Here is a 27,064-nt window from a genome sequence, read left to right on the forward strand (position 1 = left end):
TTATGTTTTCAAAGTTTTGCTGTTTCCTGAGTTTTAATCAAACTGTTCATGAAAAAACAAGAAAAAGAAGAGGCACTTAGGCCAACAGGGGACGCAAAGGGCCAACGTTACTGCACGGATTTGCACCTATACGTTTGCTCACCAGCACAGGCCCCCGCTCACACATACTGACACAGTCACAAATCAGGCCTGCACAGAGGACACATATCAGCCTGTGCTCCAACAGGGAACTTCAGACACTACAGGGGCACACTGACACAGATATACACAAATATATACATACATACACTCACAGCACAGGCCCACACTCATACCTGCAGGCATGTTCACATAAGCAGTCCTGCACAGAGGACACACACACACACACACCATTCTATATTCACAGTCTTTCAGATACTATAGGGACACACTGACACACATATACACAAAAATACCCATACACACATGCATATGCAAGTATCAAGGTTCTCAGTGGCTTGCATACACATAGTCACACACTTGAACACACAGCTCTAGGTACATACAAGTAGACATACAGGCCACAGCCACACAGGTGCACACACAAGTGAATAAATCCAGCTACCCTGAGCATATCTTTCAGTCCCTCCTCCCTCCTCGGCCTCTGTCTGTTCTCTGGGAGCCAGCAAAGGCCCGGCGCCATCACATCCAGATCAGTGGTGGCAGCAGAAGTGATGCCCGACTTTTCAGGCAGCAGGAAGTGGGAAGGTTGACCTGAGCCCGGTGAAGACTTTCTGTGACATACCCTAGTGTCGACATCTCTAACATGAGCTCAGCCATAACATCCTTAGGATCAGTTTGAAGAGAGGGAAATTAGGATGAAGGGGAGGAAGTGCTGGGCATGAGGAGAGCTGAGAAGGAGACCGCAGAGGCGTCAAGGGGCTATGAGGAACCCCGGTGGTGCCAATGGACAAGTGAGGAATGGAGGGAGAGAACAAGAATCTTACTGAGCTTCAGGGTCCCTGACCCCACCCCAGTCTGGATGCTTAGGCCAGGAGGAGCCTCAGCGCAGATGTACAACTGGTGGGACCACCCTGTAATATCCATCCATGCTTCCTAGAAAAAGAAAATTCCCAAGTGGAATCCTTCCTTCTGCTTTTCCCCTAGGGGCCAGCCAGGGGAGCCGTGGGCCTGGACAAAGCCTGGAAAGTGGTTCAGGGGCCGCAATCCCAGCCCAATGCATCAGTTTCCATCAGCCAATTAGGTTATGGGAGCCATTTCTATTCCAGTGACATTTCCCTTTGCCAGAGAATTCCTGAGTTGGCAGGGTGAAGCTGCATCCCAGGACGGGGTTGGAGGGCTGGCAACACCCTGGGGTCAGGTGTCTGTACTCACGGAGGTTAAGACGTCTTTGTCTGGGGTGGGGTTGGGAGACCTGAGCCACTTCCTGGGGAGAGGCCTGTAGCCCTTAAGACTGGAGATAGGAGGGCAGCCAGTCCCTCCCTCGGAGGATGGCTTCTCCCCAAGTTGGGGGCAGAGATTCTGATGTTCTGACCGTCCCCTGGGCCGAGAGGAGGGGGTGACAGGGCCCACTTGAAGAGCAACTTGAAGGCGAAATCATGGAGGCAGGGGCCTCAGGCCCAGCATGGAGCCCCCAAGAGGAATTCCCATTTCACATGGTCTGGGGAGGCAGGTGCTTGGGCCGAGGGGTCAGCCTAGCACAGCCAAATCCTGTTCCCCGTGAGGGAATTGGACGTAGCCTCAGATTCAAAGCCCTGCTTCCTCAGCGTGCAACGTGAATGCAGGGGGGCTTCCGGGGCTATGCCAACGCTCAGCTGGCCACCTCACCGCTGCCCACTAGACAAGAGACTCTTTGACCCCTGGGCGCACCGTCTGCCCTGGTGGTTGGGAGGGAGAGGGGGCAGTGTCTGAGGGGCCGATGGGCATGAGCCCCACGGCAGGCCCAGTGTCCCCTGTCGAGGCAGTCTCCTCAGCCTTGCTCAGCACACTGCTGTCCCCATTCTCGTGGCCATACAGCTTGCCCATGGTGCTGGCGAGCAGCCCCTCCTTCTCCGGGGCCCCGTCCCCGTTGCCGTCCTGGCTGTGGCGGTACATGTAGGACGCCTGCTTCACTGAGCGCTGGAGCAGGTGCCGGCGGTAGGCCCTCTGGATCTTGATGGCACACACCTCCTCGTGCTTCCTCTTGAGGGTGGTGGTGATGGGCTCATAGGAGACCTTGGAGGGGTTGGCCGCCATGAACTTCTCCTCCATGGTCTGCTTGAGGGCGTCCATTTCTCCAGAGTCACCCAGGACCTCTTTGGTCAGGGCAAAGAGGATGTCCAGGCAGTGGATCTTGTCCCCTGGCACCATGGGCAGGTCCAGGGTGATGAGCTTGATCTTGTTGGGTTTGGCGAGCCTCAGCGGCTCCTGCAGGGTGTCCACGAAGTCGGAGAGGCGGCTGTAGGCGATGAACTGCGTGGCGTCGGGGTCGAACTTCTCCCAGGTCTCATAGAACATCTCAAAGTCATCCTCGCCAAGGGGCTCGCTGCTCTCCTCCGTGGCCACGTTGAAGTTCTCCAGGATGATGGCGATGTACATGTTGACGACTATGAGGAAGGAGATGATGATGTAGCTGCAGAAGAAGCAGATGCCTATGGAGGGGTTGCCGCAGTCACCCCTGACGCTAGTGCCGGGGTTCTCCAGCGTGGGGTCACAGTCAGGAGGTCCGCTGTTGAGGATGGGGTTGAGGAGCCCGTCCCAGCCGGCCGATGTGGTGATCTCGAAGAGGCAGATGATGCTGTTGCCAAAGGTCTCAAAGTTGAACATGTCATCGATGCCTGACTCCTTCTTCACATAGGCAAAGTTGGACATGCCGAAGATGGAGTAGATGAACATGACCAGGAAGAGGAGGAGGCCGATGTTGAAGAGGGCGGGCAGCGACATCATGAGGGCAAAGAGCAGCGTCCGGATGCCCTTGGCCCCGCGGATCAGCCTCAGGACGCGCCCAATCCGTGCCAGGCGGATCACACGGAACAGCGTGGGTGACACAAAGTATTTCTGGATCAGGTCAGAGAGTGCGAGGCCTATGGGGAGAAGCTAGTGAGGTCTGCTGCCTTGAGGGGAGGCAGGGTAAGGGGTGGAGAGGCTTGTGGGGCTCACAGGGACTGGTCTCCTATTTTCTTCTCCAGAAAGGGCCTGCAGAGGCTTAACCCCCAGACCACTGCCCAAATGACCTGGCCAGTTAGGCTGGGCTCTTCCAGAGGCCTTGGGGCCAGGGGCTGCATCTTTGCCCTGACACGGGAGGTGGGATATGCCCAAGTTGATGGGGCCCATTCCCAAGGCTGTTTGCAGATGCCATAGATAAGAGAAAATGCATGTGTGTGTGTGACTCTGGGCATATCACTTAACTCAGTGACTCAGTTTCCTTAGCTGTAAAATGGGGGCGATATCAGTACTTGCTTTGTAGTTTATTATGAACAATTAGTGAGATAATGCCTGCCAAGGGCACAGCACAGTGTCAAGCATAGAGTAAATGCTCAACAAATGATGTCTAGTTACTACCATAACTACATGCACGTCCAGCACTTCTCTGGTGTGCACAGACACTGGAACTGCCTTCTCACGTTTTCCACTAATTATGTGGGCACATGTGTGCACATCTTTTGGTAAGATGGACGTTGGTTGAGGTATGTTCATGTGCGTGCAGGAGACAGGCTGCACCCAGCCTTTGCCCCTAAGCGTGAATGCCAGGCTGTGTGTGTGAGTGTGTCTGTGAGCCAGCCAGGGCCATGGGCAGGAGTGGATACCTGAGGAGGGGAGCCCTGGGCATCCCTGAGGGGCTCAGCCCGGCTCCGCCCTGCCCTGCTCACCCACAATGGAGAGGATGACAACCACAAAGTCGAAGATATTCCAGCCGACGGTGAAGTAGTACTGGCGTAAGGCAAACATCTTGAGCACACACTCCCCTGTGAAGACGATGATGAAGACCATGTTGATGTTGTACAGGATGTCCACTTTGAGCTGGCTCTGGTCGTCCGTCTCCACCATCATGGTGACCATGTTCAGGCAGATGAGGATCATGATCGTGATGTCAAACACCTGCTTAGTCACGAAGTCGTACACCACGCCCTGGATCTTGTTCTGCAGCACGGGTGGGGGGACAAGGAAGCACGTGGGTGCATATGGAGTGGGGGGCAGCGGCCGGGGCCCGGACAGGACATGGACAGGCAGGAGACACAGGATGACCCAACAGCAGGAGAAAGAGAAGAAAGAGAGGGGTCAGGCCTTGTGGTGGGCCTGCTGGGAGGGGAGGGCTGGCTGGCCCCTCTGAGGGGTCTGAGGCCAGGTCTTCCTCTGTATGGGGTCATTGGGCATCCTTCCTTACCCTGGGAATTTCCCTCTCTCAAGGTTTCCCACAACCCCCTGCCCTTCTCCCAAAGCCACCGCTTACTGGGGAGGATAGCTGGGCACCGTCTTCCTTCCCCTCCTGGGGGCCTTTGCCCCAGAGGACACTGAGAGTCCCAGGGGGAGGAGGTGGATGGACATGGGCGGGCCAGGAAGTGCAGGGCCAGGCGAGGGGAGTTCAGCAGGCTGCTTTTGTGCAGATAAAAAAGAGGTGCTCCTTCCTGCAGGGGGGACCCGCCTCACGCTAGGGACGCGGCACGCTGCCCGCACTGGTCCCCTCTAGCAGGTGCCTCCTCCAGGCTCTGACCACCCTGGTGCAGGAGGAAGGGCCCAGGGGGAGGGTACCTGGGGACGGGGAATTGGCTTCTGCGGTTTCTTGGAGCCCAGCTTCTTCATGGCATTATAGTATTTCTTCTGTTCCTCCGTCATGAAGAGGTCTTTCCCTCCAAAGTATAGTGGGATGGGGCCTGTAAGGCTGGGGTGGGGGGCCTCTTTCTCTGCCTCTAGGATCCCATACCTCAGGGACCACCCTTACAGCAGCCCCCAGCCCTGCACGGGGGGTCAGATTTGGGGGGTGAAGGGTGGAGGGGGACTGAGGATTCAAGTTCCAGAGAAGGGAGGGGCGGGAAGTGGGGGTGACGGGCAGAGGGGAGGGGCCAGCGGTGCCTCACAGCCTGCTTCGGACCAGGCTCTTTCCACCCATATCTCGTTGGGGCTCTAGAATAGCCAAGCCAGGGAGGCGGGATCAACTCCGTTTACAGATAGGGAAACTGAGGTTTGGAGCAGGCCAGTCACTTGTTCCGGGTCACCCGGTGGGATGTGCACCCAGGCTTCTGCCTCAACCGTGCCCCTGGCAGGCACCGTTTTTGAATAAATGAAGGAATGAGTGGGCGAAGGAAGGGAGGAGGGAGACCAGGGATGGGGGCAGGTGGAGGGCGTGGGGGGGGCATGGGAGGGCAGGGGGAGGACACGGGGGTGTGGGCAGAGCGAGGGGAGGGCGTGGGGGGCGTGGGGAGGGCCGGGCGGGCTGGATACTCATCTTCTTCTTCTGCTGATTGAAGTTGTCGATGATGACGCCGATGAAGAGGTTGAGGGTGAAGAAGGATCCAAAGATGATGAAGATGACAAAATAGAGGTACATGTAGAGGTTCACCTCGTATTGCGGCTGCTCCTCCTTCTGCGGGGCCACAGGACAGGGCGGGGTGTGCCGGGGTGGGACGGGCACGCGGCCTCCCCCGGCGCCCCATCCCACTGCGGGCAGGACAGGCCTCGGGCCCAGAGGAGGACCCCACCCTCTCCCAGGCTCCAGCTCTCGGGGGCTCCTGAGGAGGCCGCAGGGTGGGGCGGGGAGGGTCACGCAGCCCTGTGTCTCTGGGCTGAGTCCTCTCCCCTCGCTGGCTCAACAGCCTCATCTCAGCAACCATCACTCACCTCCCGGGAGTCCACGGCCGCGTACATGATGTCCATCCAACCCTTGAAGGTGGCCTGGGAGAGGGCAGTTGAGGGTGTGAGGGGAGGGGGTTTCTTGCCGCTCCTATCGTCCCTGAGCGTCCCTCCCCTCTGCCGCCTGGGCCCCCCCCCGGAGGTTGCCACCCAGAGCCCCACTTTGGCGTCACGGGCGTCACAGAGAGCCCAGAGAGGCCCAGAGACGACCACAGGGTCTCGCGGCATTGGAGGCAGGGTGGGTGGCCCCTAACAGGGAGTGACAGGGGCTTGGGCGCACCCAGAGAGCCTGGGGCACCTCCGCCCCGTGCGGCGGCACTCACCACCTGCAGCAGGGAGAGGTAGCCCAGGCCCACGTTGTCGTAGTTGACCTTGACGTTGAGCCAGCGGACCTGGCCCGTGTGCATCAAGCTCTCGCACTCGGACTTGTTGTTGACCTCGGAGATGTCGAATCGCTCAGAGGTGGTGGTGTTGATGCAGTAGTAGAACTTGCCGGCAAACAGATTGACGCCCATGATGCTGAAGATGAGCCAGAAGATGAGGCAGACGAGCAGCACGTTCATGATGGAGGGGATGGCTCCCAGCAGGGCGTTCACCACCACCTGGGGGCCACGGAGGCCGTCACCGCCAGACCCTCGCCCAGGGGGTGCGGGAGACCTGGTGTCCTCTGAGACGGGGCTCCCCACCTACACACTAACTGGGGGGCCAGGCAGAACTGGGCATGGTCATTCAAGGAAGGCTTCCTGGAGGAGGTTCAATCTGCAGAAGCGCCTGTGGGGGGAGCAGTTACATGCCTGGCTGTGTGCATGTGTATGTGTGTGTGTGTGTGTGTGTGTGTGTGTGTGTGTGTGGCAGTGAGGGCTGGGGGTGGGGGCTGCCGGCTGGTGGTCGGGGTGGGCTCTCTGCTTGGCCGGAGATGTCTCTGGAAGCAGCTTGGCCACGGGTCACCAAGCAGAAGACAAACACACACTCCTTCCTGGGCCCCCGTAGGAAACTCGGCCCACGTGACCCAGCCCCTGCTTATCTGCCCCCAGCCTTAGAGACCCAGACCTGGGCTCAGACAGGAAGGCCTGGGGGTCTTCACAGCAGCAGGGCCCTGGGTCAGGGCTCTGTCCCCCGCCAGCCCTGGCCGCGGGCCCACCGCACTATTCCGGGCTGAACTGGAGCCGGGACGGCTCCAGGGAGAAGTGGTTGGTGGCCTCCAGACCGAGTGGGCGGCACAAGCCTGGGGTGGGGGCGGGGTGGGGGAGGGGAGGCGCCTCCCGGGCTGGGCACTGCCGAGCTGGGTGGCTGCGGGGCTCCACTTCCCCTCAGCGAGAAGGAACAGGAAGGCGCGCCTGGGCCGGGCACCCTGCGGGCCTGCCACCGGCGCCTCGCGGCCTCTCGGGACTTGGCCCTCCCAGCAGGCCTCGCTCGCAGCTGCCCCGCCTTCAGGAGGGCCCCGTCTTCCCCACACCCTGTGTTTCCCCGGCCAGGCTTTTCTAAAGGGCCTGAGGGGACACTCTCCAAACTCAGCAGGACCCCCGAGCTCAAGGTGGGCAGGCTCAGGGCCTCGAGCACCTTCCCGCTTGCTCAGGTCTCAGAATGCTGGGGGGGCCCACCGGGGTTGGGGGGACACCCAGAAACCCCCAACCGGCTCTCCCTCCTCCTCTCCCCGCCGCCTCGGTGCCCTCCCGGCCCCTCCCGGGCGCTGCTGCGGCCTCTGCCGCCCCCTGGTGGTGGCTGGAGTACAGGCGCACGTCCCCTCCACCCCGCCCGGCGGGGGGCTGCCCCCAATCCAGAGCCCCGGTCGGCACGCACCCTCATGCCCTCGAATCGGGACAGCGCCCTCAGGGGACGCAGGGCCCGCAGCGTCCGCAGGGACTTGATGGGCCCCAGCTCCGAGTAGCCCAGCCAGTTGGCCACCAGGCTGATGATGGAGACCTGCAAGGGGGAAGGTGGGGGTGAGCCAGGCGTCTCCCCACCCTCCCTCCTCCACTGGCAGGACCACAGCCCCCGGTTCCATCGCAGTGGGGTCATCCATTAACCGCGGACAATGGTAAGCGGCAGGGAGGTCACCCACGTCCCCGGCGGGCCGGCCAGGTGCCCCGCTAGCATTGGCAAGGATCCTGAGTGACCCTCCCACGCACCACCTTGCCCCCTGCGTGACCCCGGTCCCTTGGGACAAAGAAAATAATCCCTCCGACAGGTGTCCCCAGCCCTAGGTCCCCTCCCAGGCAGTCCTCTATCCAAGAAGCGGGGGCCGGTCCTCGCCATGGGTGGCACTGCCCTGCAGGTCCTCGGCCACAGGGCAGGCCCGTGTCTCTGGCTCCAGCCCTGGGCCGGGCGCCGGGGGACTCACGTCCACGATGAGGAAGTCCAGCCAGCACCAGGCATTGGTGAAATACACCTTGAAGCCGTAGGCCACCCACTTGAGCAGCATCTCTATGATGAAGATGTAGGTGAAGACCTTGTCGGCGTACTCCAGGATGGTGCGGATGACCGGCCGCTGCTCGATGTAGATGTCCTCGAAGGCCTGGGGGCACCAGGGGACCAGGGCGGCTGGGCCGGGAGGCTGGCCAGCAGCACCCCCCACGCCCCGCCCGAGGCCGCTGGGCCAGCCCAGGCTCGGCTGTGGGCCCCTCGCACGCCCCCCACATCGCCCCTCTGTTCCCCTCCCACAGGCCTAGCAGTAGAAAAACTAGGGGGTTGATCAGTGACGCGTCTTCAGTACTACCTGACCCCCCCGGTCCCCAAATTCCCAGGGCGTTTCCCACGTCTCTACTGGTCGGCTCAGCGTGCAAAGGGTCAGACCCTGCAGAGCTGGCGAGGCCCAGGTGTGGCTCTCAGGAAAGGAGCCCGCTCTGGCACACCCTTGGAGTCGGCGTCCCCGGCCGCCCAGGTGTGGGAAGGAGGGAGCCCCCCGGGGGGTGGGCCCGGCCCCTGCCCGGCCCCAGGCAGCCTACCAAGGCCCCGCTGCTCAGCAGGATCATGAAGACGATGAACGTCTCGAACCAGTTGTGCTCCACGATCTTGAAACAGGCCCTGCGGAGGGTCCACCACTTCTGCCCGCGGCCCTGGGAGATGTCCACGTAGAGGCAGGGGCAGCGGTTCACACAGGCTGGGGAGGCAGGGCCCAGGCACCGCGTCACGGCCTGGGGGCGGCCTCCGGGTGCCCACCAGCACGCTGCCCCCAGCCGTCCCGGGGTGCCCCTCTCGGGCCCTCCACCTTGCCGCCACCCTGCCCCAGGGTCCCCCAACTCCTACATCTGGGAACCGGTCAAGAGGCCCCTCTGCGCCCTCTCCATCCCCCACACTTCAGCTGCTGCCAGGGCAGGCACGCAGAGGAAAAGACGGGGTGCAGGCCCCAGCCCTGTGGTTGTCAGCCGGTCACCCTGCCCCACCTTGCCCAGGCAGCCTCCACTGCACACACTCTGCACGGTTTTTATTTTTTAAATCCTTTGGGCAGGGAGCAGATATGGCTCAAGCAGTTGAGCACCTGCTTCCTACATGGGAGGCCCTGGGTTCAGTTCCCGGTGCCTCCTAAAAGCAAACGACAAGCAAACAAATGGAAAAACCAACTCAGGGGAGCGGATGTGGCTCAGTGGTTGAGCGCCGGCTTCCCACATGCAAGGTCTGGGGTTCAATTTCTGACCCTGGTAGATTAAAAAAAAAAATCCTTTGGGTGAAAATGTTTTCTCAGGCTGTCTCTGAAGGCTGGGCGGGCCCCTCTGCCTGAAGGTGCAGATGAGGAGGATGGTGGCCATCTCAGGAGCAGCCACTGCGTCCCCTCGGAGACGGGCACTGGCATTACCCACTGCCCACGCTGTGGCTCGGAGGGCCAGGGGCCGGCACGCTCCACCCTGGGGTGTAGCCGTCCGAGGTGAGGCAGGGGCGGGCGGCATCCGGGAAGAAGCCCCCCACTCCCCCTGGCTTTCGGTGACTCCCCAGTCCCCAAGGCAGCTGTGTCCCCTGCCAGCTCTGGGCCCTGCCTGCCAGCCCCTTGCAGCACCTGCCGGGCGGGGGGGCGCCGGCTCTCACCTTCGGTGAAGCACTCCTCGGGCTGCTCTCCCTCGGGGTCCTCCTCGGCCTGCTCTTCGGGGTCCTCCTCGGGGGGCTTGTAGTCAGCTGTGCTGCAGACGGAGGAGTTCCCGTCGTAGAGGGGCACTGGCGGCTTCTGTGGGGGCCACAGGGTCACGTGATCCCCGGGGCTCCCAGGGGCCCCTGACATCTTCCCCCCCGGCTGGCGCAGAGGGAGGTCAGGATGGGAGACCGGCAGGGAAAGAGGGGCTGGGACAGGCACCCCCATTCGCTCGGCCCTGGGCTATCAGGCTCTGCGACGTCTCGTGCGTGGCCGTGGTTTTGTCTTTGTGGAACTTAGGTCTGGAGCAGGGAGGACTGAAGCCTGGGAAGGGGCAGGGAGGGCTTGAGGAGCCATGGGAGGGTGTCGAAGGCAGGGGTGGCCCGGTGGTGGCTCAGCTGGGCTGAGGGTGCGGGGAGGTGCGGGGAGGCGTGGAGGGAGCCAGCAGAGAAGTAAGGGGCCTGAAAGTACATTTGAGGGGACAGGGACATGACAGGGGGTCAGGATGGAGCTGGAGGCACCCCAGCCTGCACATAACAGGCATGTGGTGACTCCAAGAGCTGAGCCTTCCCACCCCTGGGGTCTGTTTGGCGGAGGAATCCAGAAAGGATGGAAAATTTTCCCCAGCCAAAGCTCCTGCCCGGTGCCAAGGGAACTTGATCAGAGTGAGGCAGGGTGGGGGGAGGCTGGCGCTCTGGCCTGGCCAAGACCTCCCCCCACCTCCTCCTGGGGCCATCCCAGGCCACCTCCCGTGACCCCCAGTCTCCGCTCCTCAGGGGACCCCTTCGTGGCTGGGGGTGGGGTCCCTGAAGAGGAAGACAGAGAAGGAGCAAGCCAAGAAGACAGCTTGGGGCAACCCTGGCTCCAAAGTGGTGATCAGGGAAACAGGCGCTCCTGTTCCCAGTTGGCAAAAAGGGAAACTGAGGCACTGAGCTGCTTTTCCTGACTGTGTACTCCAATGCCCACAGTCCTGCTTGGAGCCAGGCTTGCCTCCCTTTGAAGCGTGCCCAGGCCCCGTCCCCTCCCAGAGCCTGCACCTGGCTGCTCTCCAGGCCTTCCCCCACCAAGCTCCTCGTACCGAGGTCAGTGCCACACTTCCCCGGATATTTATAGCTCGGCAGGACTTGGCCCCTGTTAAGTCAGCGTGTCACATATTTGGGGGGAATAAGGAGTCAAGAGCTTTCAGGGCAAAGTTCATTCCAGCCCTGGTGCTAAGCCAGGCCCAGAGCTGATAAGGTGGGGTGGGCAGGGGTCTCTGCCTTAACTTATGTACTCATCCCTCCCCTGCCAGAGCTGGAGGGGGTTAACAGGGCTCAGAGTCAGCCTCCCTGGGAGGCCCTGGCTGGGCCCGGCCTCAACCCTGACTCCTGAGGGTGACTGCCACCCTCCTTCCAGTGCCTTCCGCAGCCTCACAGGGGAGGAGCAAGAGGAGGGAGCGACTGGCCCAGCCGCAGACCCCTTGCCCTGGCTGGGTGGGTCAGGGTCCTGGCCCTGAGGCTACCTCCGGCTCTCCCTGCCCCTCTGGGCCCTGTCCTCAGAGTTCTTGGCCCACAGTGGAAGGCTGGAACCAGCCCTCGGTGGGGTCTAAGCAGAAAAAGGTCATAATGAAGGAACTTGGCAAGCCCAGAGGGCGCTGAGAGAGGCCTCTGGGGTCCCAGTCCTGGGGCTGTGGTGCCAGGGGAAAGAACCTCCTGTCCGAGAGCACCACCTGCTGGCCGGGGCTCCCAAGCTGGGATGAAGGGAGGCGCTGAGTCTCAGAACGTAACAACCGCGTTCCAACGAGGGGACAGTCACCAGGCACAGAGAGCTGTGCTTTTCAGGCAGCATCTCATCTGACGCTCACAACGATGCACGAAGATGGTATCGGTGCCCCCATTTTACAGACGGAGAAGCCGAGGCTCAGAGAAGTCTTGGGACTTGCCCGAGGTCACACAAAACTCCGCACCCGGGTCCATCTGTCCCCCAGCCCTTCCCGCCGCACCCTGCGGAGGCCTCACCTTGCCGTCCTCGGGCTCCGAGAACGTGTCGGTCTCCTCCTCGGTGGGCATCTCCAGGTCGGACTCCTCGGAGGCGATGGGCACCTGTATGGTCAGGTAGGGGTTGTTGATAAAGTTGAGGTGGTCCAGCTCGATGCCGCCGGGGGGGCCGTCCGCCAGGTGGTTCAGGATGTGGTGGTCCTTCTTCAGGTCCTGCTCATCCTCCTTGGGCGGCGGCTCCTTCTTCTCGTCCTCGGGGGCGCCCTCCTCGGCCTCCGCAGCCTTGCAGGGCTCCCCGAGGCCGAGCATTATCTCCTTGGGGCTCAGGATCTTGCCATGCAGGAGGCCCAGGAGGAAGGCCTTGGCGAAGCCGATGCCCAGCTTGATGCGCCCGATGGCGATCTGCAGGTTGTTCATCTCGCTGTCGTCGTCGGAGGCCGCCAGGCTGTCGGCGCTGAAGGAGCTCAGCAGCAGGGCCAGGAAGAGGTTCAGGACCTGGGCGGCGGGGGGGCGGGGGCCTCCGCTCAGCCTCGGGCCCTCGGGGCGCCGCTTTCAGCCAGCACGAGGGGCGTCGGGCCCACAGCCCGGCCCTCCACATGCTGGGCATGAGAATGACTCACTTAATGGAACCCTCCCAGCTCCCCACTTTGAAGATAGGGAAACTGAGGCCTGGGCTTATGATGGGACTCTGCCCAGGGCGGAGGAGGCAGGCTTTGGGGAGGGACGCGGGGTGACGCTTGCCAGAACTCTGCCGCTCATCTCCACTGCCGGGGGAAGGGGGTGTCACGGAGCACAGAGCAGGACTCAAGCCTCCAGGCTCCCAGGAGTGTTGGGAACCTTGGTCTCTCGAGCCTCTCTTCCTCTTCTGTCAAATGGGACTTTCAATAGACCCAGTGTACACTAGCGCTCAGACACCTGCCCTCTACTTTTCTGGAATGGGCACCTGACCTGCTGCCATTCACCCCCTCTCCTCTCCCTTGGGGCTCCCTATCCCATCTGCTCCTGGTTCTCTTCCTCCACCCCTACTGGGAGGGACTTCGGAGGCCACTGGTCCACCCCTTCCACTTTATTTTCCACTGGACAGACACTTCCTGTGTCAGGAGGGAGCGGCTTCAGAGAGCTCACAGCCTAGCAGAGAAACACGTTTGATCAGACAAGCAGTGGGTTTGGATGGCAGTATAGACTGGAGTGTACGAGCTTTGAAACTTAGGCTGCCTGGCTTTGAACCCCAGTTTACTAGCTGTGTGTCCTGGGGCAAGTCACTTCACCTCTTTGTGCCTCAGTTGCCTCATCTGTAAAATAAGGATAATTCTAGTACCGCCCTCCTTGCACTGCTGTAAGAATTAAATGATCGGGAGCAGTCGAGCACACAGCAGGTGCGCAGACATGCCAGCTATTATGCGTGCAATAACAGCAAAGTGTACAAGATACAGGGAAGAGTTTGATTACCTGAGGCCAGTGCCTTCGTTGTATGGCTGAGGAAACTGAGTCCCAGGGAGGTGGAGTGACTTGCCCAAAGACAACAGTACAGCTGGGACTGGAACACAGGTATCTGGCCATTGCACAGTTCATTTAGACTACAGTGTGAATGGCACCCTGCAGGCGCACAGCCCCACCATTCCAAAGAGTAGGGGAGCCATGCGGGTGAAGGCTACACGTGACCACCCCCTCCAGGCCCTCTCGCTGTCTCCTCTGGCTCCTCCAAGGTCTTTTCGCCATTGTCTTAACTATCACCTTAACACATCTTGAAAAAAAAAGTTAATATTGTCATCTGAAGGATGTGCTGGGGGATCCCTCCCCCACCCCATCCTGTGCCTCTTGGCTCCTTTTCTGCCTTTTGTACCCCACCAAAGTCTGTCTTTCCTCTCTTGGGGGCGGGGGGGGGGGGGGGGGGGGGGGGAGAAGCATCCAGTTGCCAGAAACACATCTGAGATGGGAATTAGCTGCTCTCTGGGTCAGCAGGGTTTGCACACGGCTCCTGCTGAGACAGAAATAGCCGCCTCAGGCGAGGCGGGGCAGGGGTGGTGGAGGAGGTGGACAGGAGGGGGCGGACGCACTCCCCTGGGGCGCTGTGGGGTGAGTTACGTATCACTTAGTCACTTCCTCTTCTCCACAATAACCTAGAGGAAGCGTCAAGGGCCGTGGACGCAGGGGCACGGGTCCCCATGCTCCCTGGCTGGGCGCCCTGGTGCCCTCAGGCCGACACCTGCTTCTGAGAGGCCTGGGGGAGGGGTAGGAGTGGGAGGGGACGGTGCCTTAGAGGCTGACGGTGCCACCTCCCTTGGCCACTCCACACCCTCTGAGCAAACCAGGAAAAGGGAGTCTGTCCGTGGGGGTGACAGCCGGGTGCCCACGGAGGCAGCGCCCGCGATGGCTGTGGGCTACGGGACGACTGGGTTCAAATCCTGTGCGGGCGACTAATTTACCTCCTGTGACTTTGTTTCCTCCTCTATAAAACAGAGATAAAGGAGCGAGTCCCTCACAGGGTGGCCGTGAGGATTAAAGGAATTAAAACGCAGAAAGTGCTGGTAAAAGCAACAAAAACGCCGGCCGTCGTCGCTGTTGCTGTTACTGTTATTTCTTTACTGCTGTCACTGTTGTTTACGGTGCACCCGGTCCTGCTCCCAGCTGTGTGGTGCTGCAGATAATTCGACCTGCCGCCCAGGGCGCTTGAGGGCATGCGGGCTAATGCCCCCAAAAGCCTTCCCCAGGGCCCTGCAGGTGGCAGGGCTCAGGTCCTGGGCCAGTTCCTCAACGGCCGTTCTTAGAGGCTGTGCCCGCCCCCTGCGTGCCTGTGGCTCCTGATTCCCCCTGGCCTGGTGGGCCAAGTGCTTTGCTGAACACATAACCGTGCGCTGTGTCATCCTCCCGGCCACCCACCATAATCGCCCCCACATGAGGCAGCCGAGGCCCAGAGAGGTTAAGTAACTTGCTCAGGGCATCCCAGTCAGTAAGCGGCAAAGCGGGGGTTTAAAATGATTTTGGTCTCACGCACACAGAGACAAAAGACCCTGGCAGGCCCCCTCGGTCACCCCCATGCTCTAAAACCTACACCCAGAAACCCACGGCCTCCTGCTCCCCATCTTGCCCCAAGGTCCTGCCAGGTCTCTTCTTTCTCGCCACTCCCCAGGACTCCCCTCCCAGGGCAGCCGGCCTGGGTTCTCCTCTCTCGCTGTCCCTGGGGGCTCGGGACCTTGTCCTGTCGCCTCCAGTCGAGGTGACCCCTCCGCAGCCGGCACGGCCCCTGCCCCCTGCCGGGGCGCAGTGATATCCGAGAAGCGCTGACCCAGCAGCCCAGGGATGCCACAGGCCTTCGCGGAACGTAGGAGGGGAGTCTTCCCACCCCGGTGCCCAGGGGGGCAGCTGGGCGCAGCACTGCGGGCCCTGGCAGGGGCGGCACCCCCTCCCCAAGAAGGGAGGAGCTGGGGTCAGCAGTGTGAGGAGGGTCGCCTCCCCTGCCTGGGCCACCGAAATGCCTCCCCGGCCGGGGCCTCGGGGCCCTGGCTCTCATGGGGCCCTGCCCCAGCCCCACAGGACACGCCCCGGGCCACGGAAGGTGGCAGGCGGGTGCCGTTCGTGCCCTCTCTGGATTCTCCCGGTGCCTGCGCCTGATTCTTTGTTTCAGAGCCTGGATCCCGCAGACCCAGGGACAGAGGAGGGTAGGACGGCGGGGGCAGGCAAGAGGCCCAGGGTGCCGACCCTGCGCGGCGCCTTTTTGCGCTCCGCCTCAGTCCATCCTCCTGGCAACCCTCTGCGGCAGCTATCATTTTTCTTCCCTTTGGCAGCTAAAGGACCCAGCTGGGCCAGAAGAGGGCGGTCATTGGCTCAAGGTCGCCGAAGGGTGAAGGAGCTGGGATGGCAAGGCAGGTCTGCCTGACACCATCATCATCTTACTTTATCAAAACTGCTAGGTCAAGACAGTGCTATTCACGGCAGCACCGGAGCCAGAAATGCAGATCTCCAGGCCCCGCCCCAGTGCTGCTCGGTCAGAATCCCTGGGGTCCAGGAATCTCTATTTTAAGAAGCTCTAGGCATTTAAAAAATGTTAAAATTTGAGGACCACCGGGTTAAGCCATATAAAGGTGCCAACTGGGGGGCAGAAAACCAGTCCAAGAATCACAGGTTGTGTACAGTTGAACCTACTAGAAAAAAGGCCCTTGAACGACAGCCCGACTTAAAGGGACACCTCGGCTGTGGGTTTCCCAGGCGAGGGCGGAGACGCCGCCGGCCTCACTCACCACGAGGTTGCCGATGACCATGACCATGAGGAAGACGGTGAGGCACATGGCCTGGCCGGCCACCTCCATGCAGTCCCACATGGTCTCGATCCACTCGCCGCACAGGATGCGGAAGATGATGAGGAAGGAGTGGAAGAAGTCGTGCATGTGCCAGCGGGGCAGGCTGCAGTCGGAGGCGATCTTGCACACGCACTCCTTGTAGCTCTTGCCGAAGAGCTGCATGCCCACCACGGCGAAGATGAAGACGATGATGGCCAGCACGAGCGTCAGGTTGCCCAGCGCCCCCACCGAGTTGCCGATGATCTTGATGAGCATGTTCAGCGTCGGCCACGACTTGGCCAGCTTGAAGACTCGCAGCTGCCGGGCGGGGGGAGGGCAGGGTGAGGGAGGCCCGGGACCCTGGACCCACCCAGAGGGAGCCCAAAGAACCGGAGCAAGTAGCTTGGCTCTCCCCACCCCACACCGAGCAGTTTGGGGAAACAAAAAAGTTCTTCTCTGCTAAGGATAAAGACTAAAGTATTTCCAAGTGGAATTAGGGGTCGGGATTTGCTTTAACATCCTCTCTGTCCCCTCTCATTAAAAGCTGGGGTGGAACATGGACACAAGTGATTTGCTCTTTCTTGCCCCATAGTAAGAAAGGGAACCACTATTTGCCTTTGAAAGTATTGAGAAGTATCACATCAGTCTGTCTCCTTAGCCCTCCTTTCAGCATTAAAACAAAACAAAACAAAAAACAGAGGTTAGTGATTGAAAAGATGAATTTGGTATTTTTCATGTATTCTATCATCCCAGGAGAATACAAAAAGAGCTTTAAAAGCTCAGGGATCGACAGAAATAGGGACTTGAGACCAAGGACATGGCCTTCTCTAGGGCTGACCTTTGGTTTCCTCAAGATGCAGCACCTAAGATGTATTCTTGTGCCCCCATGAATTTATTATTAAGACAAGAAGATACGCTATGCTCAGGGATAAAAAAAATCTATTTTAATAACATTTTTTTAAAAGTTGGCATGGAGGGGAGAGATGAAACAAAAACTGTAGATTGTTGACAGTCACTGAAGCTGGGTGACGGGTACATGGAGGTTTGTTGTACTTTCTGCCTTTGTACAGGCATGAAAGTTTCCATAATAAAGTTAAACAACTAATAAACGTGCTCCCTACGGGGTGGTGGGAAGAACTCTAACTGGGGAGTCCCAACCGCACTACCTAGGGGTTTCCAGAGCCTCAGTTTTCAAGGCTGCAGCAGAGGGCTGAAGTCCCTGCTCCACCCCCACCCAAAGTCTTTACGGAATCAGACCCACGCGGCGCCCCCAGCCGCCCTGGGTGATAAGGAGGGGAGCTCCTTTCCTCCCTATCTGACAGGTAAGAAAGGTTCAGAGAGATTAAGGGGGTGCCCAAGGGCAGAGGGAGACTGACGCCCAGACCTCTGGCTTCTTGGGTTGCCCCTCCGCACCGCCACGTCCACCCCCGCCTCGGCCCCTGGCCCTGGGTGCCTCACGCACCAGCCGGAAGGAGCGGAGCACCGACAGCCCCTGGACGTTGGCCAGACCCAGCTCCACCAGGCTGAGGGTGACGATGATGCTGTCGAAGATGTTCCAGCCCTGCTGGAAATACTCGTAGGGGTCCAGGGCTATCAGCTTCAGCACCATCTCCGCTGTGAAGATGCCCGTGAAGACCTGCGCGGTGGGGTGGGGGTCCCTGTCACGGAGCCTCAGGGAGCACAGGGCCTTGGGAGTGCCCTGCCCCATGCCCGCCTCCGGGCAGAACCTGCGAGAGGGACGCGGGGTGGCGTCCACCCCCACACGCACGCGAGCGTGTGTGTGCGTGTGTGTGCGCATGTGCGTGGAAGGGCCATGCCACCGGGTAAGAGGTGGGTACAACCCAGAAACCTGGGCCCATCAATTTATGGGCTAGTGGTGATGAGCAAGTCACAATTTTGGGAGGCCTTGACCCAAATATAATATTTGACATTCCTAGAGCACTTTGTGTTTACAGTATGACCCGCTGGCTTCCCAGCGGCTGTGAGCCGGGAAGGCTTGCCATGCTCATTCCACAGCTGAGAGGCGGAGACGTAGTCAGGTTAAGCGGTCAGCTCCAGGCCTCTCCGCCCAAACCCAGTTCTTGGGATGCTCAAAGCAGTCTGTTTCTAAACCCTACACCTCTCTACCCTAGTGAGAAGGGGGTCCCGGGACCCACGAAGTCTGTGTGACCTTGGAGGTCTAGGGGAGGCCAAAAGGGGACAAAGTCCAGGATCAATGAAGGACACCAGAGCTGCCCCCAAACCCGGACACAGCAGAGGGCTGCAGAGTCCCTGAAAGCCTCTGGGGCACAGCACCCTCCTCCTGTGGTCACCAGCTGCCCTGGGTCCACAGCCTGCCTGGGCACATGCTGAGCCCCTCCCGGGAGCTGTCTCTGGCCATGGCAGGTGCCCAGACGGCAGCACAGCGTGGGCCGGGGGTGGGCGAGCCAGGCCCATCACGCACACCCCAGCAGCTGCGCCGCTGAGCCCAGAGCACGTCCTTGCTCCACTGGCCCGGCCTGGCCGTGGCTGCCTCGGCACCTCCGTGGGGACAGAGGCACCTGCCTCTCAGGCTGGGGGGTCCAGAGTCTGCTTCTGCTTCTGGCATCACCCACCAGCCCTCGTCCTGCCTCACCCCTGAGGTGGGGGGAGCATCTTGCCCATTGGCCATCCTGGAAAAATTGCAGAGGGAATGGGGAAGGGTGGGGCAGGGCTGGAGGAGGCAGCTTTTTCCTTTGTCAGGCTCCACCAGGGGCTGGCAATGAGGTGATAATGCTCCTAATGGGCAAGGATAAGCGGGCGGATCAGCCGTGTCAACAATAGTGGAGCAGGGATGGGCCCGAGAGGGGATCCCGCCCCGCCATGCCGCATAAGTGGGAGCGAGCAGAGGGGTGAGGGGTGGGGACTCTTTCCAGAGGCCTCCTGGGAGCCCATGGCTAGTTGCCCCCACTTCCAGGTCCCCTAGTCCCTTTTGGGACCATGACAATCTCTGCAAGTCATGGGGAGTCTCGTCACCCAGCAGTCGCTGCCTCCAGGGCATAGATGGCCTGGCCTCCAGACCCCCCAGAGTCCTGACCTTAGGAAGCCCAGTGTCCCATATCCACTATTCCTGAACCCGAATACCCTGAAACCCAAATTCCACCTCTTAGAGGTCACCCCAGGTATCTCCCTAGTGCATCAACTCATGGCCCCCACCAGCTGGGCAGATGAGGCCAGGCTGAGCCCCCCACAGTGGCCTCTGCTTCCACACAGCCTAGACAACCCCAGCAGCCGGCCACCCCCTTCCCATCCTGGCTCGCGTGGCCACCCTCTCCGCGCGTCCCCCTACCAGGTTGCCCACGGAGAGCACGTTGTCGAAGTGCTCCGTCATGGGGTAGTGCTCCATGGCCATGAAGAGCGTGTTCAGCACGATGCAGATGGTGATGCCCAGGTCCACGAAGGGGTCCATGACGATCAGGTGGATGATGTTCTTGAACTTCACCCAGGGGGTGCAGCAATTCCATATGAGCACTTTGTGGGCGCACTTGTACCACCACGGCGGGCACTTCTGGTGGGCCTCTTCCAGCTCTGGGAGTGGGGTCGTAGCCAGCACCTGATGTGGGTGCCCCGCCCTCTCACGGGGCTTGAACTTCCGGCCAACTTTCCAAGCCCCGCCCCCTGACTCTCCCCGCCCCCCCAAAACCCCACCCCCTCAGCGGGACCTGCCAGCTCCGCCTCTCATTGGGGGCCTTCTAAAGCCCCGCCCCGGGAATGCTACCCCCAGAGCCCCACCCTCCAGCTCTTGAAGCTCCGCCCCTCAAAGTCCCGCCCCTTAATGCTCAGACCCCACAGCCCCACCCCCTCAGTGAGACCTGCCAGCTCCGCCTCTCATTGCAGGCCTCCTAAAGCCCCGCCCCTGGAAAGCTACACCCAGAGCCCCACCCTCCCGCCCTCGAAGTCCCGCCCCTCGAAGCCCCGCCCCTTAATGCTCAGACCCCACAGCCCCACCCCCTCAGCCGTGCAGTATCAAGCCTGACTCTGGGTGCTCCACTTCCAGGCCCACCTTCTTGGCGCAGCCCTGAGAGGCCCCAACTGCTCCTCTGTGAACCCTGGCCACCCCATGTCCCCCGGGACTTGGCCCAGGGCCCCGCTGTGGTCCTGCTGTCAGCCCGGGCCCCAGGAAAGGTGCGAGAGGGAGGCCGCTGCAGGGAGTGGGGTCCCCAGTCCTCCTGCTTCCCACCTGCTCCACCTCAGGGGGTTCCTTCCCCACTGCTCAGTCAGGCCAGCCCCTTCGGATTGCCCCAGAGTGGCTTTCTAGAAACACCCCCTGTTCTTGCCACCCCAGCCCTGAAGCCCTAGGGGCCACTCCTTGGCCTGGCCTTCTAGCCCCTCCACCCAGGGGGAGACGCAGCCATGATCCCATCTAATACTGCAGCAGCCTGAGGTGGTGGGTGCCAATGGGACCTCCCATTTCATGGAGTGGGTGACCGCCCCATGGAGGCCCAGGGCTGGGGCATGACTGGAGCCCGCCAGGGGGCCAGCCGACTCCCCCTAACCCCTGTGCCCAGGAATTAGCACCCCTCTCTCAAGGCTGCAGCTGGATCCTGGTCCACTGCGGGTGCCCTAAACAGTGTCTGAGGCCTGACACTTCCTGGACCAATCCCAGGAGGGGCAGGCTTGAGTGGCTTCCCTGGGGCCTTCCCCAGCAGGGCACCCAGACAGACGGACACCTGCAGGCCTGTCACAAAATACAAGGTAAGGTACCCTTGTGAAGTCCTGTAGGGCCCACCGTCTTGGTAAACAGCAAGCTGGCCAGGACAGGGGAGCTTACCTCTCCTGTCAGACCCCTCCTCCCCTCTTCCCTCCCTTGTTTCTTCCTTCCTCCCCACCCCCCATCCATCCATACACCCATCTGCCTCTTTCCATTCACACATCTTTCAGCCTGTCCACCCCTCTGTGGGTCTCTCCACCCCACCTCATTCCCTCACCCTTGTCTTCCTGTGGCAGTGGGAGAAGGGGTGACGGCTGGGGGGAGTCTGTGGCTCCAAAGCTGGGCAGAATTCGACCTTACACCTTTAACTCTTACCCAGAGGACATTTGAGGAAGGATCTCCGGTTTCCGGAGCCGTTGGGCCTCCTGGTTAGTATTATTAGCCTGTCCTTGCCCATTGCCTTGGCAGCCCCCAGGCCCTGCCGGAAGCCCCCAGGCCCCGCAGCGGCTGGGCCTTGCAGCCAGAACCGGGCCAGGTTAAGCCAAGACTATATTTATCACGGCCCTTTCTTCGACACCAATATTAAGTTACTGTCATCCCGAAGCTGGGCCCGGCCCGGCCTGCCCCACCCCTCAGGAGCCCCAGCGGCCTGGAGGGGCAGGAGGTGCCCAGCAGCGTGGGCGTGGGGATGCGGGCACGCACCTTCCATGGCATCCGAGATAGCGCTTTCGGCACTGCAGCTCTGCCGTGGGGCCCCCTTCTCCCCCTCCGACGCCCCTAGGCTGCCGTTGCAGTCTCTGCCGCGGGCTGGGTCCCCGTCTGCCTCCCCGCCTTCCAGAGCCTGGGCAGCCTTGGCCTGCAGACCAGTGAGAGTGGTGGGTATGAGGCCAGCTGCGAGCCAGGGGGATGGACAAGTTGGCTCTCAGAGCTTCTTCTCAGTCCCTTAGGGTGGTGGCCCCTCTTAGCCTGTGCCAGGCCTAGTGGGGTGGGGCAGAGGCCCAATTTTGGGGGTGACAAGGAAGGGACCAAAGTGACTGAGGTGACCCTCAGTCGCCTGCAATTCACGGGATGATGAGAAAATGGGCAACTACCCTCTCGGGACCCAGCCTTTCCCTCAGCACAGACCCATAGGCTGCCCAGAAGAATCACAAAACTATAGGGATTTATGCTGGAAGGAGTCTCGAGGTTTAACTCGTCTGGATTCCTTGTTATAGATAGGGAAGCTGAGGCACAGAGCAGAGAAACACTCTTTCAGCTGCGTAGAAGCCCCGAGCCTGGGGCTCTCCTTTCCCCTGCCTCGCAGCCCTGCGGCCACCCTGCGCCCCCACCCCCCAGCCGCCTGGGAGAAGCCAGTGGCAGAGCAGCCCTGAGGGGCGGGGAGGTCCCCGGGTCCTCGGCCTCCCTCCCTGAGTCCAGACCTTCTCCTGCTCCTCCTGGTGCTTTTTGAACTTCTCCATCATCTGCTGAAACTCCTCCTCTTTCTCCTGGTCCTCGGCCAGCGTGGCCTCGTTCTGCTCGGCGTACGCCATGGCCACCACCGCCAGGATCAGGTTGATGAGGTAGAAGGAGCCCAGGAAGATGATGACCACGAAGAAGATCATGTAGGTCTTGCCGGCCGCTCGCAGGGTCTGGGGGCGGGGGAAGGGGTGGGAGCGTGATGTGGCACCCCCTGCACCCCCACATCCCCACTGCCCAGGAGGGCAAACACAGAGGACCCTTTGCAGATCCTGGGGGGCTGAGGACCTTTGAAGCAGGGTACAGCCACCCTCGACACCCTAGGCCACAGTCCAGGGAGCTTCAACATATATACTTGGGACCCCGCCTTTCCCGTCTCCTGGATCAGAGAGCCCTGAGGTGCCAGCCAAGCACCCCCAGATCAGAGAGTCGGGATAGAAAGGTGTGAATAGGGGCTTTGGGGTCAGCGCCCTCTGGCTCTGCCACAGTGCTGGCGCCCATGAGTTGTCCTTGCTGTTCTGTCACCATCCTTCACGTTAGAAGCATCGCCAGGGACCGGAAGGTCCTGTTGCTCCGGGTCCCCCTGCCTGCCCCACAAGCAGTAGAAGCTAAACGAATGTGTGGACAGGGAAGCGGACTTGGCCCAGTGGTTAGGGCGTCCGTCTACCACATGGGAGGTCCATGGTTCAAACCCCGGGCCTCCTTGACCCGTGTGGAGCTGGCCCATGCGCAGTGCTGATGCACGCAAGGAGTGCCGCGCCACGCAGGGGTGTCCCCTGAACCCCACGCACAAGGAGTGCGCCCCATAAGGAGAGCCACCCAGCGTGAAAGAAAGTGCAGCCTGCCCAGGAATGGCGCCACCCACACGGAGAGCTGATGCAGCAAGATGACGCAACAGAAAGAAACACAGATTCCCGTACCGCTGACAAGAGAAGCGGACAAATAAGAACATGCAGCAAATAGACACAGAGAACAGACAACTGGGGAGGGGGGAGAGGGGAGAGAAATCAATAAAATAAATCTTAAAAAAAAACACAACAAACAAATAAATAAATGAATGTATGGACAGAATTGCCTTTCTCGGGTGCCCTCCTGGTTACGGTATGCCCGGGGCTCCTGGGCCTGGGTCTGCACCAGCTCTTAAGGCAAAGCTGGGGGAGGGTCTGGGCAGGTGGCCAGTGTCAGAGGGGTCCTCTGACGGGCCCCATGCCGCGTCCCTGCCGGGGCCTGGGCCATCCTGGAGTAGGCCTCTCCGGCCCTAAGGGGGCTGCAGGGGCTGAGGGCGGGGGGCGGGGGCAGCCATACCAGTTGGAAGAGGTTCTCCCAGTAGTCCTGCGTCATGAGCCGGAAGAGGGCCAGGAAGGCCCAGCTGAAGGTGTCGTAGCTGGTGTAGCCGTAGTTGGGGTTGCGCCCAGTCTTGATGCACTGGTAACCCTCAGGACAATGCCTGGGGACAGGACAGGGGACTGAGCTTAGGGAGGGAGGGGAGCTCCAGCTGGGAGACAGAGATGGGAGACCCCAAGGGAAAAACTCCCTCAGTCGTGCCTGTGCCCCTAAAAACAGGGCAGTGTTCATCCACGCCCATGGATTTTTCTTTACGCTTCCATCCACCCCAGGTCCTTGTCCCTAATCAGCCCCCACCTTCCCAGGGCCCTGGGGCTCCTTATCCCTGCCCCTGCCCCCAGCAGTGCTCACCCCGCGTCACTGCTGTTTCCACAAAGCAGGGCATCATTGGCGCCGTCCAGGAAATAGAAGTTCCCTTGGGGAGTCATGGGGACAAGGAGGCATGTCACCCACGTAGACACACCACGGGCACTGCACCCGTTGATCCAGACACTAGGGGGATGTCCTCTGGGTGCCCCTTCCCTCTCCCCCAGGGCAGCCCCCAGCTGGCCTCTGGGTAGGTCCATGGCAGGGAGCTCAGCCGTGGTGGTGTCAGCTCAGTGCCTGGCACGGGAAGTTGGGGAGCAGCAGGGGCCCAGCGGGAGCAGGGAGGAGGGTGCGCGTGTGCGTGGTGCCACAGGGGACCTGTGTGGCACGCCTGGCTGAGCGTCAGCGGGGCCAGGACGCGGGGAGCGAGGCTGAGGACGGACGGGGCACCTTTTTCTAGTTGGCAGGAAGGCATAGCGTGGCCCATAGCGGCCGTGCGAGGGCGTGCGTGTGTCTCGTACGTGTGTGCCTGTGAATGCGGGTGTGCGGACATGACGTGGGGGTGGTTGTGAGCGCAGATTGCGGTGAAGGAGAACAGCGAGTGGGTAGGTTAGGGACAAGGGCTTAGAGACCTTCACTCCTTAGAGCGAGTGCCTTAGGATTTTCCACGGCATTGGTTGCCACGCTAACCCTTTGAGGAAGTTGTTACCTCTGCAGGGAGGTCAGGGGACTTGCCAGAGGTTACAGAGCCAGTAAAGGCTGGCTCTAAGCCCAGGTCCTCTGACTCGCAGGGCAGCTCGCCATGCTCTTTGTCTCACAAGAGGCTAAGGAAGGGGCAGCCCTAGAGCCTGCTTGCTTCCCCCGCCCCCTCCATTTTTACCTTCGTCGTTGACGTAGGTGTCCCAGTTGAAGGTGAAGTTGCTCACCCAGCTCTCATGGGCGTGCCACGTGTCGTTGCCATACCACGTGTCGTTGCCGTGCCACGTGTCGTTGCCGTACCACGTATCATTGCCATGCCACGTGTCGTTGCCATACCATGTATCGGTGCCGTGCCACGTGGTGTTGGTGTCGTTGAAGGGGGGGGGCCAGCGCACACACTTCTGCCGCAGGTTTCCCATGAAGAGCTGCAGGCCCACCAGGGCAAAGACGCTCAGGCAGAAGACGGTGAGGATCATCACGTCCGACAGCTTTTTCACCGACTGGATCAGGGCCCCCACGATCGTCTTCAGCCCTGACCGGAGAGAGGGCACGAGTATTGGGGGGCCTTTGCCTATCCTGTCTCCTTCAAGGCTCGGCTTCCTAGGCACAGCTTTCTGGAAGCCTTCCCAGATGAGCCACACCCCTTTCTGATCACATCCTCAACGTGGCGCCTTCAAATGACCACAGAATCCCAACCACTAGAAGAATGGACTATCAAGATTTGATGGGTTGTTGCCAGGTCGTTAGAGCTCCATCCTCCACCAAGGTACACAGAGGAGCTTAATAAATGTCAATAGGCCAGCACTTTCAACGTGTGTTCCACAGAAGGCTAATCTCCAAGCTGTGCCCCTGAAAAAGTGGTTCTATACGTGTAGGAAAGTCTGCACTCTCTTTTCTGCTCTTGGAGAATCGTTATGTAGATTACCCTACTAAAGCCTCTGAAAAGTCCTGCAGAAACCAACAAAAACCGTTTAACTTTGTTTGACACCACATCTCCTTATTCGACCACAGAGCCCTTTTTCTTTTCATGCCTTTTAACACTAAAGGAACAGCAAGGTTCACTCTAAGAAACTCTAGACCGACCTTGAGATATCTTTGGATTCTGCCTCTTTGGACAGACAAGGCTTACCAATTCATAAGGAATTCCAGGGAGAGTCCCATCCTCCATGGAAGAGCCAGAACTACTCCCTGTGGGGCTAATCGTAATGTCTCTTGCGTCAATATTAGTTCATCTCCCTTTCTACCTGAGATGGAAAGCTGCACAGCAGCCTCTTTATAAAAACCCTACTGGCCCTGAGGATCCCGGAAGCCTGGCTCAGAGGAAAGGTTGTTTGGCCTTGGCCTTGTGGCCCATGAGCAATGTGGCCTCCTGTAAGCCCTTCACCTCTAGAGTCTCGCCTTCCTCAGCTGCAGGTTGGCTGTAGGCCGGGGTGCAGGGGTGGGGTGTGGGCCCAGGCTGAGGGTCCCTGCGCCTCCCCAGTACCTGGGATGACCGTGATGGTTTTCAGGGCCCGCAGCACCCGGAAGGTCCTCAGGGCTGAGATGTTCCCCAAGTCCACGAACTCTGTTAGGTACCTGGGTAGGGTTGGAGTAGGGGCTGTGTCAGAGCCAGGGGAGGGTAGTAGGGCAGGAGCCAGGGTGTCTCCAGGCCCAGTGCGAGGATTCCCAAAGACTGCTGGGAATTCAGGGTGCTGGGGCCTTCCACCCCCCTAAGTTTCCTATTGGGGCCTGAGAGTTAGGAAAGGCAGTGCAGGAGCTGGGGACCGGGGGTGGCAAGGATAGCCAGCTCTCCCAGTGGGCAGGGGCCACTGAGCCTGTGGTCTAGGGCTGCCGCATGCCATTACACATGGAGGGGGCGTCAGGAGAGCCTTTGAACCAGACCCCGGGAGGGGCAGCTCCTGGAGTTGGGCGGCTTGCCACCTGCACCACTGACCAGGTGGCCCCCGCGTCCACCCCTCTGCAGGGGTGAGCCCAGGCAGCTGCCTTCTCTGAGGCCTGGCCCCCTTACCCCCACCCCTCCCCCAGCTTCAGGAGGCCCTTGGGCCCTGCTCACGCCATCATGATGACGCTGAAGTCCAGCCAGTTCCAGGGGTCCCGGAGGAATGTGAAGTCGTCGATGCAGAAGCCTCGGGCCAGCATCTTGATGAGAGACTCAAAGGTGTAGATGCCTGTGAAGGTGTACCTGTCGGGGAGAGGCCGGCCAGGGCCAGGCAGGTCACGCCCGGGCGGGGTGCCGGTGGGGTGGCAGGGTTTCTCCCAGGGGGGAGGGTCACAGAAATGCAGCGTGCCACCCGGGGCACTGAGGCCATCGGTGGGGGTGACGGTGACGGGGTGCATCTCCCCCAGAAGATGAGAGCGGTGTCGTGCGGACATCCCGGGGCATGGGGACACTTACTCCACATCCTTGGACCAGGGAGGTGGGTCACTCATGGTCATGAACACGCAGTTGCTTAAGATGGTGATCATGATGAAC

At 60.6% G+C, this 27,064-nt stretch overlaps 1 protein-coding gene across 1 annotated transcript; it reads right to left on the minus strand.

The window, feature by feature from the left end:
- Positions 1-27,064, minus strand: SCN4A (sodium voltage-gated channel alpha subunit 4). Its single transcript, XM_058284527.2, has 22 exons — positions 26,987-27,064; positions 26,645-26,773; positions 26,075-26,166; positions 24,773-25,123; positions 23,938-24,001; positions 23,548-23,689; positions 22,206-22,415; positions 21,490-21,643; positions 19,426-19,664; positions 17,581-17,754; positions 16,080-16,436; positions 11,863-12,336; positions 9,826-9,961; positions 8,751-8,905; positions 8,147-8,320; positions 7,606-7,728; positions 6,129-6,407; positions 5,794-5,847; positions 5,402-5,539; positions 4,708-4,812; positions 3,828-4,098; positions 1-3,041 (listed from the first exon to the last, which is right to left on the minus strand). The coding sequence occupies exons 1-22, from the start codon at positions 27,055-27,057 to the stop codon at positions 1,816-1,818; spliced, it is 5,118 nt and encodes a 1,705-aa protein (XP_058140510.2). The 5' UTR covers positions 27,058-27,064; the 3' UTR covers positions 1-1,815.

The sequence above is a fragment of the Dasypus novemcinctus genome, chromosome 21 (assembly GCF_030445035.2).
Source record: "Dasypus novemcinctus isolate mDasNov1 chromosome 21, mDasNov1.1.hap2, whole genome shotgun sequence".
NCBI lineage: Eukaryota > Metazoa > Chordata > Mammalia > Cingulata > Dasypodidae > Dasypus > Dasypus novemcinctus.

What these genes read in the sequence shown, in the direction of transcription:
- SCN4A (XM_058284527.2), bottom strand. Translation starts at nt 27,057, where the DNA reads ATGATCACCATCTTAAGCAACTGCGTGTTCATGACCATGAGTGACCCA. An exon ending in TGCTCCGCTCCTTCCGGCTG is followed by an intron (nt 16,437 to 17,580) that starts GTGCGTGAGGCA and finishes CCCGCCCGGCAG; the next exon opens with CTGCGAGTCTTCAAGCTGGC. An exon ending in CGGAGCCCGAGGACGGCAAG is followed by an intron (nt 9,962 to 11,862) that starts GTGAGGCCTCCG and finishes TGGCCCCCACAG; the next exon opens with AAGCCGCCAGTGCCCCTCTA.